Source organism: Epinephelus moara, chromosome 13, assembly GCF_006386435.1.
Source record: "Epinephelus moara isolate mb chromosome 13, YSFRI_EMoa_1.0, whole genome shotgun sequence".
NCBI classification, from domain to species: domain Eukaryota; kingdom Metazoa; phylum Chordata; class Actinopteri; order Perciformes; family Serranidae; genus Epinephelus; species Epinephelus moara.
In genome coordinates this window covers 13,156,242-13,172,691 of record NC_065518.1, presented here as the reverse complement: position 1 = coordinate 13,172,691, position 16,450 = coordinate 13,156,242, and the positions used below count along the sequence as shown (strand labels likewise).

Sequence of the window (16,450 nt, the reverse complement as noted above, 5' to 3'; positions counted from 1 at the left end):
CCCTCCATTATTGACCCCATCAAACAAAATGGGGGCGCTAGAGAGCTAATTTCTTATCTAGGCCTAACCGCCATATCGATTTTTACTAAACTTGGTAGATATGTAGAACAGGACGCCTCAAGGTGACTGGAGAAATTTAACTCTAATTGGCAACTGGGTGGACTAGTTAAAGTATTATTTATTAATCTGTCATTCTTTTGTTGATCACTCTGTCCATTCTCTCATGTGGCCCACGCGCGCAACATGGCTATTAGTCCACTTGACTTCAAAAGAACTCATGACAATCACAAGATCACATTCCTTCCAGAGGAGCCATGAAATCCACGTCTGCCATGACGCCGGACATTTGAGAAAATGTTTAAGATTTCACAGCGAGGGGAGCTACAGGCATCACATGGTCACCGGCAGCACTGACACACTGTCCTTTTACAGACCTGCGCCGAAGTGGAACAAGTCATTATATTGTCTCAGAGGGGCCGCGGTTCCGCATGGTCATCACAATTACACTCAGACCCTGAGGGTGCTTATGGACAAAGGCTCTGGGCAATTGACTGCGCAGGGAGGTCACGGCAGCCGCTGATCGCAGGATAAAAATGATGTCATGTGATGGGTCAAACAATGACTGCACTCAGATAACCTTCTGACCCATTTACATCTGGAAATAAAATGTTTCTTGAGTGACGTAATAGCAACCAGGACACACTTACCTATCCACAAAAGGGCAAAAATAACTAATATTTGTGGTTAGGTAGGTGTGTCTTAGTTGCTGTTATGTCACTCAAGAAGAGGTCGTCTATGACCTTAAGGGGACAGGGGACCTTATGTGATTTAGAAATTACCTCCCTGTGTCCCCATGTCTGTGTTGAAGTCTGTATTCTACTCACATTTACTTTCACGTGAAGCATTTCCTACCTTTGAACTACGGACTACAGTGACAGCCTCAAAAACAATTTTAAAAGAAAGCAGATCAGACCCCATTAAGTGTCCTTATGATGATGAACTGGACACTGTTCTAGGTAAGAATAATAAACACATCCAGTCTGACGCTCTTTCTGAGAACGGATCTCCATGCTGTGTAGTAAGATGTAGAGCCTACGCCATAGCCTGACATGCACCTCCCCAGAAATTACACGTTGCAGCGATGCAGACCTCCTGTTTATTTCTGTAAGCTGAAACTCTTGTGTGGTTTATCCTGGCTTCATATGAGCAGAGGAAATCTCTGCTCGTCACTAGGCTAATTTATACAATGTAAAATGCCATAGGCTTGTGCTAATAACGTTAGCATGTTGTATTTGTGGGGAAAATGTGTCCAGATAAAGACAAGTGTTTGTCTGTGAATGCTGCGAGTTATAGTGAAGCTGATTTGTGTACTTGTGTTTGAAATTGTCTCTATTAAGCCATGTTTAATGTGTGTTTAATGTGTGTTTTGATTCAACTAAACTTTACAGCACCTTGAAGAAACTACACCACTGATGGCGAAGTATCATCTATGGCGTAGGCTCTGCATGGAGCTGACGCACAAGTATAAATCCCGCTTAATGTGAAAACTATGTGGCTGGGTAGTAGAGAAAGGGAGAAATCGCACTCGGGCACTGTACAAATCAATCATACCTGATATGAAAACACCTTTAGTCCATCATGGAAGAGAGGGAGCTTTTCTGTTGCACATTTTTCATATAGAAGTTTTCCTTAATCAGTGAGAGGCTCTAAGAGCAAGAATGTGATATATCGTACGAGTTGTAAAATCCTCTGAGACAAACTTGCAATTATGGGCTGTATAAATAAATTCAACTTGAGTTGTACCACAACTACAAGTTGGCAAGGTGAGAATAGAAAGTGTTTCTCCGAAGAAAAAAAAAAAGGGTTTACATGTCACAGTTTAGGAATTATGTGCCACAATCTGTTATGTTTTTAAGATCTGTTATTAAAACAACCAACACCAAACTCTCCCAGGTGTAGAGAATCACAAACTGTTCGCCTCAGGATAAAAAAATAGTCTGAATTCAGAAACACTGCTCCTATGCCACTTGACATGAACAAGGTGACCTGGCCTGTGATTCACTCCGATGTGGATCTAAACTATTCCCCCCCGTATCAGCCGCAGCCACTGTCAACGGCGCCTCAATAACAGCTCTGCGTTCACCTCCAGCCAAACTGCATTAGCTTTCCTGTGATTAGCAGATTAGCTCTGAATTTCCATACTGCTTTTATTAGAGCAGTGTCCCACATAGGCCTTCCAGATACTAGCTCAAGGTTAAAACACATAAGCATGCACAACCAGTCAAAATCCACTCACGCAGTCTTTTAGGGTGAGCGATGGAGCTTTTTTTTTTATTTTGGAGCAAAAATCTACTCTGAATGTCGTTTAGCTTAATGGAAACTCTGACCCAATCTACAGTATATCCCCCTCTCCACTGTAACCAAAGCCTTATTGCTTTTAACGTCTATCATTTCGGATGACGCCGGAGCTTTTCTGACACGACTGCGAGGCCTCCCTTTTTGGCCTCGGCGAGTGTGAGAGACGGGGTATAATGTTGCAAAGGAGTTTCAATTTGGCGATACATGTACTGTACAGTTTATGTGTGTGTGTTTGGAGGGATTTTATGGCCATGAGGTCATCCCACTAGTGAGCAGTGTGGATGTTGTGGGGAAGAGAGCTGGTTGTAACTCTGAGAACAGACTTTCTCCACCTGGCAGGGAAGATATGCTGCTCAAAATGTTGCTTTTTTAGCGTTTTGCACCTCTAAAAGACTGATAAAAGCTTTAAACACCGCAGAGCAACATCATGTTATAATGTGGAGTGTGTAATAAAGAGAAAGCTGTGATCCTTTATTGATTGCACCTTTTAAAACCACTTCAGCGGTGAAGCACAGATGTAAGAAAAATCACTGTGTGAGTGAAGCTAACATGCTAAAAAACCAAAATGGTGAAAAAACAGCTGTACACTCAGCTGAATATGGACTTTAAAAGAATGTTTCCCTCTTCAAGATTCTTTGACATGTTATAGACGAGACAAAGTATCAATAGATCATTCGCTTACGTAACCAGCAATTAGATGCAGCCCTAATCTTAACACCACAATTGGATGAACAGTCAGGCAGTGTACAATGTGATAGGCCAGTGTTGACTCTATGCCATGTGGGCTGTCGTCCAGCTTTTTACAAGCCACATGTGAGCGTGAGACGCGACAACTGTGAGAATGCTGGATGTCGAAGCGCAGGTGCTGTGTGCACGACTCGGCCTCGCTGAAGTGGCACCACAACTCGATCTTGATCAGTATTCGCCTGTGTGTTTCATCATGCCTCCATCACCCGAGAAATAAGGGATTACCGAGTACAGAGGACCTGACATAACCTCGGGGCCACTTTAATATTCCGCCCTTGACAAGCCTTTCCCATGAGTTCCTGTATTTTCTGGTGTGGATGGAAGAGAGTGTGGCAGCTGGTGTCTGGCTTGAAAACATCACACTGAAAACTCCCTGAATTATCAGCGCTGCATCTCCGCATCCGTGCAGCAGAAAGAAGAGATTGGACATTTTCAATCTACACCACCCCTCTGGGTATCTAGACTGCGAGTTATTACTGGGAACTGCTGAATATGCTGGCGAGGTGAACATTACAATCATGTTTTTCTTGATAAGGCAGTGTTAAAACAAACAAAAAGCCACCCGCTCCCCCCTTCTCCACACCGCCCAAGGTCTTTGATTGAATTGATCTCTATGCAAATGCTTGGTTTTTAATATGTCCCATTTTCATAAAAACAGCGAGAGGAAAGATGTAGCGGCTCTCACTCCGTCTGCAGATGGAGAGATAGCAGTTGGGTGATACCCATCTCCGTGGCCATATATTGTTTTGCAGCCACGGCGCTGCATAAAAAGCAATAAAGAGCCTCTACAAGCCAATGTAATTACACTGCATCCCCGCCATACAAGACTCTCTATTAGAACAATGGCACTGATATAGGAATCGCGCTCTGTGCCACAGAGTGACATTAAATCATAATGAAGCCACTATATTTTAACTGGAAAGTGCGTACGGGGCCAATATAATGCGTTTCACATATCGGCACTGTGATAGGAAAAGAAAGAGGTAGACATGAGTGAGTGACAGGTTCCATCTCTTCATCAACTTTCTGGAGCAGTGTGAAGGTGAAGTGCAGTGTGTGTGTATGTGTGTGTGTGTGGGTGTGTGCTCTACCTTCTCATGTATCTCCTGTGTGGACTGAGCATCACAGAAGGCGACAGTCGCCAAGTCTTTCAGGATGGGCATCTCCACGGTGCAATCGCGCCCGTCCAGCAGCGCCACCAGGGGGCGCGGATGCATTGGCCCGTTCATGATTTGGGGCCGAATACCTGGAGACAGATGGAGAGGAGAAGGAAGTTTATTTAAGGTACGAGAGAATTAAGAAAAAAATTGCTATGAAAGCAGCTGTTTCAGTGTTGTTTGGTCAGATGTCATATTCAGTGTTTTGAGGTGGTGGTATTAGTTTCAGGGGTGGTTATCCCAAACAATTTGCATGGCAAACACCACTAGGGTTGAGAGATGAATTCCATTCCTGTCTTATGATTTGGGTGAACACACCTAGTAAGTTTTTTTTCTCTTTTCTATTCATGATACAGATAAAGGGACGGTTCACCACAAAATCAAAAACACTTATTTGTCCTCTCACCTGTAGCGCTGTTTAACAATCAGGATTGTTTTGGTGTGAGTTGCCAAGTGTTGGAGATGTCTGCCTTCTTGTCAGTATAATGGAACTAGATGACACTCAGCTTGTGGTGCTCAAAGCGCCCCAAAAAAATATACATTTGAAAACTCAACAGCAATGTCTCTTTCCAGAAATCATGACCCAACTATTCAAGATAATCCACAGACCTTGTTGTGAGCAGTTTTATGTAGGAACTATTTTCTTTCTGCCGAGTTACACCCGTCAGCTAACTCAGCACGCAGAAGTAAGCGCACATCTACTGCTAGCTCACCTAGCACCACTGAGCTAGCTAACGATACAGCTCAGCTGAGGAGGACACCATTAATGTTTATATCTCATGTTGCCACAAGCACGAGCCTCTCGTCCATGAGTAGATGCACACTTCCTTCTGCACAGTGATATGATTGGAAGGAGTGGTTTGGTAGAAAGAAAGTAGTTCCTACAGCAAACCTGTGGATTGTGGACCACAAACTGAGTGCCATCTAGGTCCATTATATTCCAGAGAAGGCAGGCATCTAACAGCTGATATCTCCAACACTCGGCAACCCACACCAAAACTATCTAAAGTGATAAACAGCACTACAGGTAAGAGGAAAAATATGTATTTTTGATTTTGGGGTGAACTGTGCCTTTAAGTTGTGACACACAATCATGAAGAGTATTAAAAGAGATAACACAAAAAAAATCACGGATAAAAATAAACAAATATGTAATGAAAAACGAAAATGGACCAGCAAAACTCCGGAATAATCACCCACTGTGCAAAGTCAAATTATTAGACTAAAAATCAGCAAGTGACACTCTCCTGCCAGCTGGAGTCGACCGTTTTCATCAGTTTTCTTGAAAATAAAAGACTCAGATGATAATAACCTCCTGTGTGTGTGTGTGTGTGTGTGTGTGTGTGTGTATGTGTAAGTGTGCACATGTGCTGATTAGGATACAGCAGGAAGCGGGGCTTCTCCGAACTACCAAGCGTTGCTCAATAAATCAATGCGCCTACTCAAGACTGGATTAGACCACAGCCTCACTTACAGGAATCCTCTTGGTCTCATGGCTCCCAAACACTTACATCACACACTGAAACCCTGCACCCATGCACTCTATCATACCAAGAGGAATATATTCCCTCGTGTGTACGCATGACAATGGCACACTAACACGCGCACACTTTGTTCTCATTTCTCAGTTCAAGGGAGAGGATCCTTCATTTGCCTCATTGTGAGTGGAAGCAGCAGCTGTGGAACAGAAGAAGGGGGAAAAAAGAAAAACTGCGAGCTACACCTTTAGAAATGAGCTTCACTGCTGCCCTGCCTCAAAAGAGCCATGTATCATTGAAATGGAGAGCGTTAGAGAAAGCGCTACAAGCCTGAAACAAACCCACAGCCAACTCACATCTGCACTTCAGCGCACTTGACAAAGTGCGTGCTGCAATTCTGATTTCGTCTGCGCTCGACTCGTCCTTCTTCCCTCTCGCCACTTTTCTCACTTAAAGTGAGGAGAGCCCAGACGAGCCGAGCTCCCCGGTGGGGCGACCTTCTCACGCGTCCCCACTGAAGAAGACGTGTCGCTCTGAGAAGGCAGACAATTACGAGCCCTGCTTCATACAATGTTAACAAGAGGGGAGCATCAATATTCATGCTGCTTCTGAGCGGCGTGCAGCTCAGGAGCAAAGCCAACGGATGGATGGACCTGAGGAGGAAAGCAACTGTTCCCCACTGAGTACTAGCGCCCTAACACTGCACAGGTCATGATCTTCTCTCAGTCAGCAGCTATGGATACGTCCAAGCTGACAAAACAGGTCACAGTAGAAGAGAGCGAACCAGTAAGATACCCCCATGGGTGTTTCTGTGTGACTTCATGACTTTCTTATCTTGTGTTTTGTTGCTAAGATCAGCATCTGGATGCTTAAGTGTGACCTCACTGTGTGCATGTGTGAGTGTGAGCGCAGGTGTGTTCATCCCTTAAAGTTATCCCGAAGATTACAATGACGTCAGACTCCGGGGGTGAGATAAGATGAAGTGTGGAGGAAGGGAAAGGAGAGGAGAGGTGGAGGAGTGCTCATTAGGGACATGGGATTACTGCAGCAGAGGAGGCTGATTAGAGAAGATAAAGGTGAGATTAGGAGATTTAAGACTGAGAAAGTTGTGTGTGGCCGTTGCACAATCGGGCTGAAATGCACAGTGGGAAAACAAACAGGTGGGGAGGGCCAGGGTGGAAAAACAGCCGAGACGGAGATGAGTGAAATTAAAATGTAAAACAAGCGCACATAAAAATAGACTAAATACTGCCTGTTAGCCTAAAGAGCCCCCAGGAGACATATCAGAGAAGAAGAGGAGGATGAGAGCATGTAAACGACAGGAAAGAGGGATGCGGAGAGAGCTGACAGAAAGCGAGCAGTCCAGCAGTGCAGCCTCTCAGGGCAGAGGGAAGATGGGAGCGGAGGTGTCGCCTCCTCGTGCCTTCTGCCTATTGTCATGGTGATCACTTAACAGGCTTTGGCTGCCAGTTTTAATGCACTTTATTTTTGGCACTGCTGGCATCTGCGCAGAGAGCTGAGGTCGCAGGCGTGCACGCCAGCACCATCCTCACACTCTGGGTGCAAAGGGCAGAGGAGATGTTTTCTCTCCTGACAGACAGACAGCCACCTCCCCCCCCCCCTCCGCCTCCTCCTCCTCCTCCTCTTCCTCCTCCACCTCCTCACCCCACAGCCCACCAACCACCATCACTGCTTCCATGCCTACTTATCACACTCGCTGTTCGAGACGGGTGACATGACGGCAGGAAAGGTGAGGCGTGGCGACTCGGCTGTCTGTGCCACATCTGCAACTGACAGGATGTTGAATATTAATGGAGGCAGCTGGGTGGTGAAGAGTGAGTCCATTATACCAAACTGAGGTGAGGGTGTGGGGGAGGGCGCTCACAGCACACACATGCATACAGGTACTGAAATGATTCGCTGATTAATCAATTGACAAAAAATTAAATATATATCCGATAATCAAAGAATTGTTAGTCATTAATCAATCATTGGTTCCAGCTTCTCAGATATGAAAATTATCCTCTGTTTTATATAATTATAAACTGAATATCTTTGGGTTTTGGACTAGTCAAACAAAAAAGCAATTTCCGAGCTGTGATCTATGGTGATTGACTTTATCCATTGTTTTTTAACTTTTATAGATTAAACAATTAATCCATGAGCTGTAAAAGCTACACACCGATTAATCAATAATGAAAATAATCTGTAGCTTTAGCTTGACACAGAGCAGCTCTGATTTTTAAAAAGTTTAAAGCTGCATTTACAAATTTTTGGCCACTAGGGGGCAGACAAAAATCTAAACAGATACACAGAACAAAAGTTGCTTTTACGGATGAGCTAACAAAAAGTCCTACATCCGGAATACACAGAGTAACATTAGTATTCATTTGGAGTCGTGCCTCCGTCTACCAAATTAATATAAGTCCAACAGGCCTGTCACAATAATGACTTTTGGAAAATTTATTGTCCCAGAAATAATCACGATAAATGATATTATTGTTAAGACATTTTATGCCACTGATATAATGATAATATAATTGCGTAATAATGCTTAGAGAAATTAACTTTAATTCTTAAGAATATTCAGACATATGAAAAAAAGAATTCACATATATTTTTTAAAAAGTAATTAAAATGTGTTCATATACACAAGACAGTGTATGTAAAGTTATAGTAGCTACAAAATGATCAGACTTGATACAAAATTTGCCCACCAAAAACAAAACAAAGTGACGCCTCTTGCGACCAATAAACAAGCTTAAAGCTCTGGGAACAGCGCCGTTACCTCCATACCCCAGCGAGAGTGCTGCCGGGGATGGACGACCAGGGAGCCGGGCGGTTTGCTGGGGGATTTACGGAGTGGAGAATTAAGTTGTCGGAGGGTTAAACTACAGACAAACAGAATTTTTGGCGACTACGAAAGTGCAGCTGCAGGCTACCAGTAGGCTACACGGTGGTATCTTTGAAGTGTTGCTTAATATTTCTTCTGACTCGCGCAATTAGGTGTGGGTGAAGACAAAAATAAAAAAGAATCATTGCACTAAAGTCTTACACTGATTGGGAAAACCGTGCTGTTTATTCTGGCATCATGTTGGCTAAAATGTTGGCGACATTCTCATGAAAATAAACGCACATGTAGCCTCAACACAACGGGTAATATCAGGGTCAACAAAATGATGGAGGTCTTATCTATATCTTGCATGACAGGCTTAATAAACTCTTTGATTGTAATCTCCACAAAATATCAGTCTCTGCAGGTGCTACATGATCTTCACCAGCTACTTGCTACTTTGCTCAAACTCAATCATTAATGCGCAGTAAAATCTAACCAATAAGGTAAAAGAGGCTGTGGACTGGGGCTGCAGAGTTGATAGATTTCAGCAATCTGAGCAACCTCTTTCACATCACACAGTGACCTGATTCAAAGGTGATATAAAAAATATTGATTAAGGTGTTGCAGGTTTGCGGCATGCAAGGCCGTCCTTGACTCACAGAACAGACCCAGAACACCTGTAACCTTCTCTCTGCGTGCTGTAAGTCAGCAGTTACTGGCTTACACAGATTATAGACAGCCGTGGGTGTGCAGGTGAGAGAAGCTGTGGGTGAGGCAGTAGTGGAGAGGAGCGACTGGCAGGCTGCGTCGAAACCCTCAGGCACAAGTTAGACAGGCTGAACTCCATGAATCATCCACTGGGTTTCTCTCTGTCTCTCTGACCTTTCAGTCTCTTACTCTTTCAATCTCCCTCTCACCGACTCTTCCACCGTTACATTTCACCACCCCGTCTGCGGCGCTGTATTTTCCCAGATCTCTCCCTGTATGATAGCATCTCCTGACAGCTCCTCCTGTCTGCCCATGTCTACCTCTGTATCTGTGTCTGCTCACCATGTACCCGCCTCTCCTTCCTTTATCTCTCTTTCCACGTAAATTTCTTCCCCAACTCGGCTATCATTCCTCGGCTGTAATCACTGCCCCTCCTTTCTGTGTCGTCCTTTCGCCTCAACTGTCACTCCTTCTCCCCCTTTTCATTTTCTCTCCCTCTCGCTGTCTTTCTAGGAGTGTGTATTCCTGTGTGTGTGTGTGTCCTCCTGTGTGACAGATTGATTCTCACTCTGCTGATTTTGATGGAGAGGAGATGATGTATGCGGGCAGGGGAAGCAGGGAGGTGACAGGCAACACTCCCTCTGTGGTACACTGACAGCGTGCACATCAAACCAGTCTTAACCAGAACCCCTGGGTTTGTCAGATGCACAATACTGCGGTTCTGATAAGCGATGCATTCATGACACCCTTCTCAGCACCTCCTCTCTCTATGGGGACACTTGACGGCATGTATATAGATCTAGAATACCATTTCATGTGTTTAAATGTGTTACATAGAAACTTTAAAACAAACTATATGGGCGTTATTAGGTGTTGCACCTTCACCTGACTTTACTGACATGTATATGCTACTGATATCTAGTTTTACACTTATACACCTGACAGTCTGGATCTGCAACGATTAATCGATTAGTTGTTTACTATTAAATTGAATCATTTTCTTGAGAAAAAAAGCCAAAAATTCTGACCACAGCTTTTAAAATTTCTTGTTTTTTTCCTTTTCTATGAGAGTAAACTGAGTATCACTGGGTTGTGGAGAAAACGAGACATTTTAGGTCGACTTCTTAGGTTTTGGGAAACACTGATCGACATTTTTCACCATTTTCTGACATTCTATCTACCAAAATTGTATTCGATAAATTGAGAAAATAATCGATAGACTCGTCAACAATGTAAATTTTCATTAGCTGCAGCCCTAATACGGTCAGAACAATCGTGTAGAGGAATTCGCTTCTCCCTACTTTGCACTTTAGATGGGGTTGTTTAGGTTACACTAGCTCTCATATTCAGGCCATGAAAGTCCTCAACATACTGAAAATACCTGGTAAAATAATTTGGACATTCTCAATTTTATGGACCATATTAACTTTTAGTCGTTGAATTTTAGCAGCATGGTGGGGCAGTGGTTAGCACTGTCGCCTCACACCAAGAGGGTTTCTGGGTCGAGTTTGCATGCTCTGCCCGTGTCAGCGTGGGTTTTCTCCGGGTACTCCGGTTTCCTCCCACAGTCCAAAGACATGCAGGTTAATTGGTGACTCTAAATTGTCTGTAGGTGTGAATGTGAGTGTGAATGGTTGTCTGTCTCTATGTGTCAGCCCTGTGATAGTCTGGTGACCTGTCCAGGGTGTACCCTGCCTCTCACCCAATGACTGCTGGGATAGGCTCCAGCAACCACCGACAGGATAAGCGGAAAATAAATGCAATAAATTAACGCTGAATTTTACCTCTTAAAGGTAGACAATTCTTGTTTGTCTACCTTTCCAATTCTTTGACTTGGAAGTTTGTTATGAAATTTTAGAAGCTTACATACTGTATGTCAATGTGATGCATGTTGAAACGTAATATTTAAAAGCAGTTGAAACAGATATATATGTCCTACATGCCCTGTCCTGGATGTAGAGGCTTTTTTGACCTGCAAAAAGCTTAAAGAAACTCACTCCCAACCTGGGCTATCATTTTTCTTCTTTTTGCCATACACTATTAAATCATTTTGTGCCATAAAGCAATCAGCAGAATCCTCCCAATAATCACTCACTACCCTGCTGAGTGTTACTGGCTGCACCTTCAAATCTGTTTCTCTTTCATCTCAGTTAGGGATGGGACAATATATGATTCTATCAATTTTCGAGATAACAAACAGCCCGTTGATGGTGAATTTCTATAATTAGGATAATCGTGAATACCGTGTCCAGCAGCACCCAAAGAGTCGGCTGGGCAACCAACGATAAGAGACTGCAAACACACAAACCCCCCATAAAAGATCTTAAACAAGCATCGGCACATTTCATATCAAAATATGTAATGATAGAGAGGACAGACACCAGTAAATATCGAAAACAGACACTGCATCATATAGCAAGGACACAAACGTTCAACTCCGCTGTGACACACTCTCTCTCAGCTCTTGTTTTACAAAGACAACAGACATAAAACAGGGTGTTCAGCAGGTCAGCCATGTTCTCCGCTCCTGCGCTGCAGCCGCTGGCCGTCTGGCTACAAACACCCAGAGATTCAAAGTGAGCCATGAATCGAGCAGAGACAACAGGCGGTCACACACACACACTCCCATACAGTGCATCACATATCAACTAACGTGCACGCTGAGGGCAGGGAGGAGTGTTGGGGGGGGGGTCACGTCAGAACCGCAGGAGGCAGAGTGCTCTTAATTTCACTCCTCCATTAATTAATCCCCCTCATTTCCTTTCCTCTGTGTTCTCGCTTCCTCTGCTTGTTGCTAAACTGTTGCCAGGCTGCGGATGTGTGTGTGTGTGATGATTTGGGACGAGTGCGTTTTCACTGAGGGAGGCAGCTGCTGTCGTGGGTTTACCTGCCAAAGGAATAACACACGTTCTCACACACACACACACACACATACACACATACACACTTACACACCCCCCGCTGATGTGCTCTGTCAGATCTGGGGCTGCAGCTAATTTTCTTCATTAGCGAATAATCTATAAAATCAATTAATTGCAGGGATTATAAAAATGTCAGAAATGGTGGCGAATCAGCCCTTCGACAAATCCCTGTCACGAGAAACCAGAGCTCAACGTGATGTTTGCTCATTTAATCTGACCGTTAATCAGAAAGTGTTCGATTCACATCCTGAATCAGCCACATCCCTCTGATCTGTCTGCACCCGACAGAACAACCCACCTGCTCGACTGATTTACACTTGAAACATACAATAAGTGCAACCCTGAACGAGACTTTTGTGACAGCTGAGTCCTTGAATAAAAGCAACACATTCTGATTTCTAAAGGAATCCTCAAACGCTCACAGGGAGATTTATCATCTGGGTTACAAGATGATGAAAATGGACCTTGAAATTATATTTTTAAAACTGTTATCCATTACTGCTGGGTAACATTTTACTAAAATCTTTTCAAGTCCCCATGATAAAAGGTGGTGAGCTCAGTTAGCAGTCTAAAAACAGAACATTTTTCTCAATTAGATCACACAACAGTCGTCAAAAATGAGAACTGGGTCACAATGAAAATTATTTTGGAAATCTAGGTCTCCAGTGAAAAGGCTTAAAACCACTTGATGTAGATTAGCGGCATTTATGAGATTTTTTGTGTGTGTGTGTGTGTGTGTGCGTGTGTGTGCTGGATCTCTCTCAGTCATCAGTATTTTAATCATTCCTGTAGACAAATACTTGTGGAACCCGAACCCGGCCCGGGCTGCAGGCTGCGGTTCCTGAGCCAGCAACACTTAGTCAGAGTCTGGCAGCAGGACGCAGCAGAGCGGCGCAACGGGAGATGAGGCCAGAGTTTCCATTATGTGGGGAAGGGAGCGAGGAGTTTCTTCCTACCGCTGGCCTCCGCCGCTGGTGTTGTGTTGCCTCCGTGAGGGGAAGAGGGACCAGAAGGGAACAGGGACACGCAGCGGTGTTGTCAGAAAAAGGGAGGAAACATGCAGAGAATAGATGAGAAAACAGCAACAGGAGTCACTTTGGCGGTAATGGGAGACCAGGCGAGCCCTCCACCATACTATCATCATCTGCTGCCACCGGTTACCTAGCAACCCCAAGCTGCTGTTTGCAGGTGGCTCCTTCTTGACAACAAGGCTTGGGTGGGGGCGGCTGCTGCTGCTGCTGCTGCAGCTGACCGCCAACAGTTACGGCCATTTACTGTGCCACCCTGAGGATCGCTGTGCTGAAACGTGACCCGCACCATCCCGTGGTTAACACAGGCAGCCAGGCAAACAGGAGGAGGCTGTGTGCGGGTGGAGGGGTTAGTGGGGTCACAGTATGCATATGTGGCCTGTACATCGTGTGTAGGGCACACTAACAAATCAAACTATTATTCCTCATAAAGTAGACTCTGCAAAACATTCAGGTCACCGCCTTCTTGTAATAAACTGTCACTGAACGCCGATTTTTGTCGTCTGAAATGGCAAATGTCGCTGGCAGTTGATTATATCAGCTGCAGCTAATTAACAATAATTCTCCAAATAACTTGCCCAAAGGCCAAACTCAAACTTGGCTGTTGTCTGGCTAATGTGCTCTCTGCAATTTGGCATCTGCGCTCGGCCAAAGATAATTTGTTCTAGAAAGAAAGAAAAAAACCCTCTGACATCACTCTACATTTGTGAGTAAACTGTGTGATTTTTGCAGCTCAGCAGGACCAACAGAGTGGTGCAGAAAGTTTTCTCTGGTAAGATAGATCCTGTCGGTTTTAACTTCGCGGTTTAACTCTCATGCTTGTATCAATAATTTAAGCTTATCCACTTAATAGCAATGAATTGGGACTTTTAGTATTTGGAGCAAAGCAGCTCCAGAGATAAAATGTGTGCGAACGTAAGTAAGCGAGACAAGCTTTGGTTAAAAATGGATTTGATAAGAAGATTTTGGACTACATCATATTCAACGAAATGCTACCCTGCTCGTGTGAAATCACGTGTGTGGTGAGTGCTCATGTGGAGGCACAAGTTGCAGAGGCAAAGTGAGATCTGCATGAAAACACGGACACAACAGGAATGCACTTGCATGGATGTGGCAACAAATGAATAGGAACCCGCACACAACCTTGGCGGCCTGCCAGCAGCTTGACTGTGGAGTAACGGAGAAGCTTGGCATAATGCACAGATGTGCCGTTGGGTCAAACAACACTTTGTTTTCCTCGCTGGAGTTTCCTCCCTTTAATATGGCACTCTGCCAGAGCCTGTACTTCTGGTTTACTGAGGCTGAATTACTCATTTACTACTTCCCTCCCTCACACACACACACAGGACCTGCCATAAACACACACAAACCCTTCATCTGCCTGTGACAGCGCGAGGTCACTGCATGAGTTGTAGTGGCTGAAGAGAGGGGGTAAAGCGGGTGAAGTAGGGGGGGGTGGGTATAAGCACCCTTTGTTGGCAGCCTCCTCCCTTGCCCTTCCCTCCCTTCACTTTCCCAAAAGTAGCACACAAAGGCCACTTGTCCTGCACTGCCAGTGCCCCACCCCTGTCACCACCCGGCTGCCCGCCACACCAATCCTTCCCCTGCCAAGAAAATGAGCGCACGCCTGTTTTTAAATGGTACCCTCTGTGTGCATGGGCGGGCCGGGCCCACACTCCACCACGGGACAAAAGCGGGTGTCAACAGCATCCATGGCACAACCACGCCGGACCTCCCCCCCCTCCCCTCCCCTCTCTGTGTTTCCCGCTCTTTTATTCTTCGCCGTTGCCCCGAGCTACAGAACGCGCTCTGAGCCCAAGACCGCAAAGGAAGCGAGAAACACGGAGCCAAGTGCAGCAGCGCAGGACGGGCGGATCTCGAAAAAAATGACAACATGTTGGACTTACTCGCCCACCTTACCGACCACACAACACACCCACACCCACACCCACACACACACACACACACTCCTTCTCCCCTCCTCTTATCCACACTCCCCCCCTCCATCTCTCCCCCCATCCACCTACCTCCCTCCCACCTCCCACATGCCAGACTTTATTAGACATCCAGAAAAGAAAACAGGAAACATGCTGCTTGCCTGGAAAATGTTGTCTCCACATTCTTCGGCTTAAAAACTACGCATCGCAGCAAGAACTGGAGATGATTGAGGCGAGTGGAGACAAAAAAAAAGCAAAAAATACAAAAAAAAAAAGGAAGTGGAAGACCCTCCGCAATAATCCAAGGAGGGTACCCCCCACCTCTCTTCTCCACCTCCTCCTCCTCCTCCTTCACTCCTTCAACCCCCCCTCCCCCCTCCCCCGGAGTTGCTCCTCTTGGTCTGGCCCTGTTGGTGAGGGGAAGGGGTTTTTGCGGAGCGATCTCTCACTAAGCCCCCGGCTGCATCATCTTCAGTCCATGCCTTTGAGGGCTGGGAGAAAAGCACCATACACCAGCGGCGTCCTTCTGTGCACACACACACACAGACACACACACACAGCGACGTGCAGGCTGGTGATCGGATGGTAGCGGGTTAGAGAAGGTGGGAGGGAGACGCTTTTGTCCTTTTTTTTTTTTAATCTCCCAGGAAGAAAAGGCTGCGGTCGGGGAGCGCGATGGCTGGAAAACTCTCTCTGCCGCTTCCTCTGCTGTCAGCTGCGCAACATCTATTCACTCTCTCTATGTCTCCCTCTCTTTAGCTCTTTTCTCCTGCCTTTGTCTTAGCTGATAATAAACCAGGAGGGGCAGAGAAAAAAGATCTTGCGGCAGGAAAAAAAAAAAAAAATCTGTCTAAATCAAAAGTGCCAGCTCGAACATGCAGAGCTGAGCTCTCTGGGCTCGCACAATTTACTCCCCGGCTGCGTTCACTTCATAGGATCCGCACACATAACACACTCGAGCACAATCCCTCCTCCCTTTTTTCCCTCCTCCTCCTCCTCCTCCTCCTCCTTCTTCTTCTCCCCTTTTTTATGTTTTATTTCTGATCTGGACTCCACAGTGTTTTAAGAACGCCTGCCCCCTTTTTCCCCCTCTCTCCCTTACACACACACACACACACACACTTGCTTTCGTTTGCTCCCAGCCTCACCTCCCTCACCCTCCTGATCATTTGGTTTCCTCCTCTGCTTTTCCACTTTCATCTAGACCTCAACAACCCCCCCAAAAAACACTGCACACACACACACACACAGAGAAAAACACACAAAAACCTCACCCCACC

The 16,450-nt window shown here is 45.3% G+C and overlaps 1 protein-coding gene across 8 annotated transcripts in view; it reads right to left on the bottom strand.

Annotated features, from left to right (window-relative positions):
- The window catches only part of ctbp2l (C-terminal binding protein 2, like), a 141,152-nt gene that overhangs the window by 20,698 nt on the left and 104,004 nt on the right, over positions 1-16,450 (bottom strand). For 7 of the 8 annotated variants that reach the window (XM_050060996.1, XM_050060995.1, XM_050060999.1 and 4 more), the window contains one exon: positions 4,197-4,351. In XM_050060996.1, the coding sequence (XP_049916953.1) occupies positions 4,197-4,351 (155 nt within the window). Of the gene's footprint in view, positions 1-4,196; positions 4,352-15,331; positions 16,101-16,450 lie in introns of those variants that run through there. The other variant, XM_050060998.1, reaches the window with a different exon arrangement.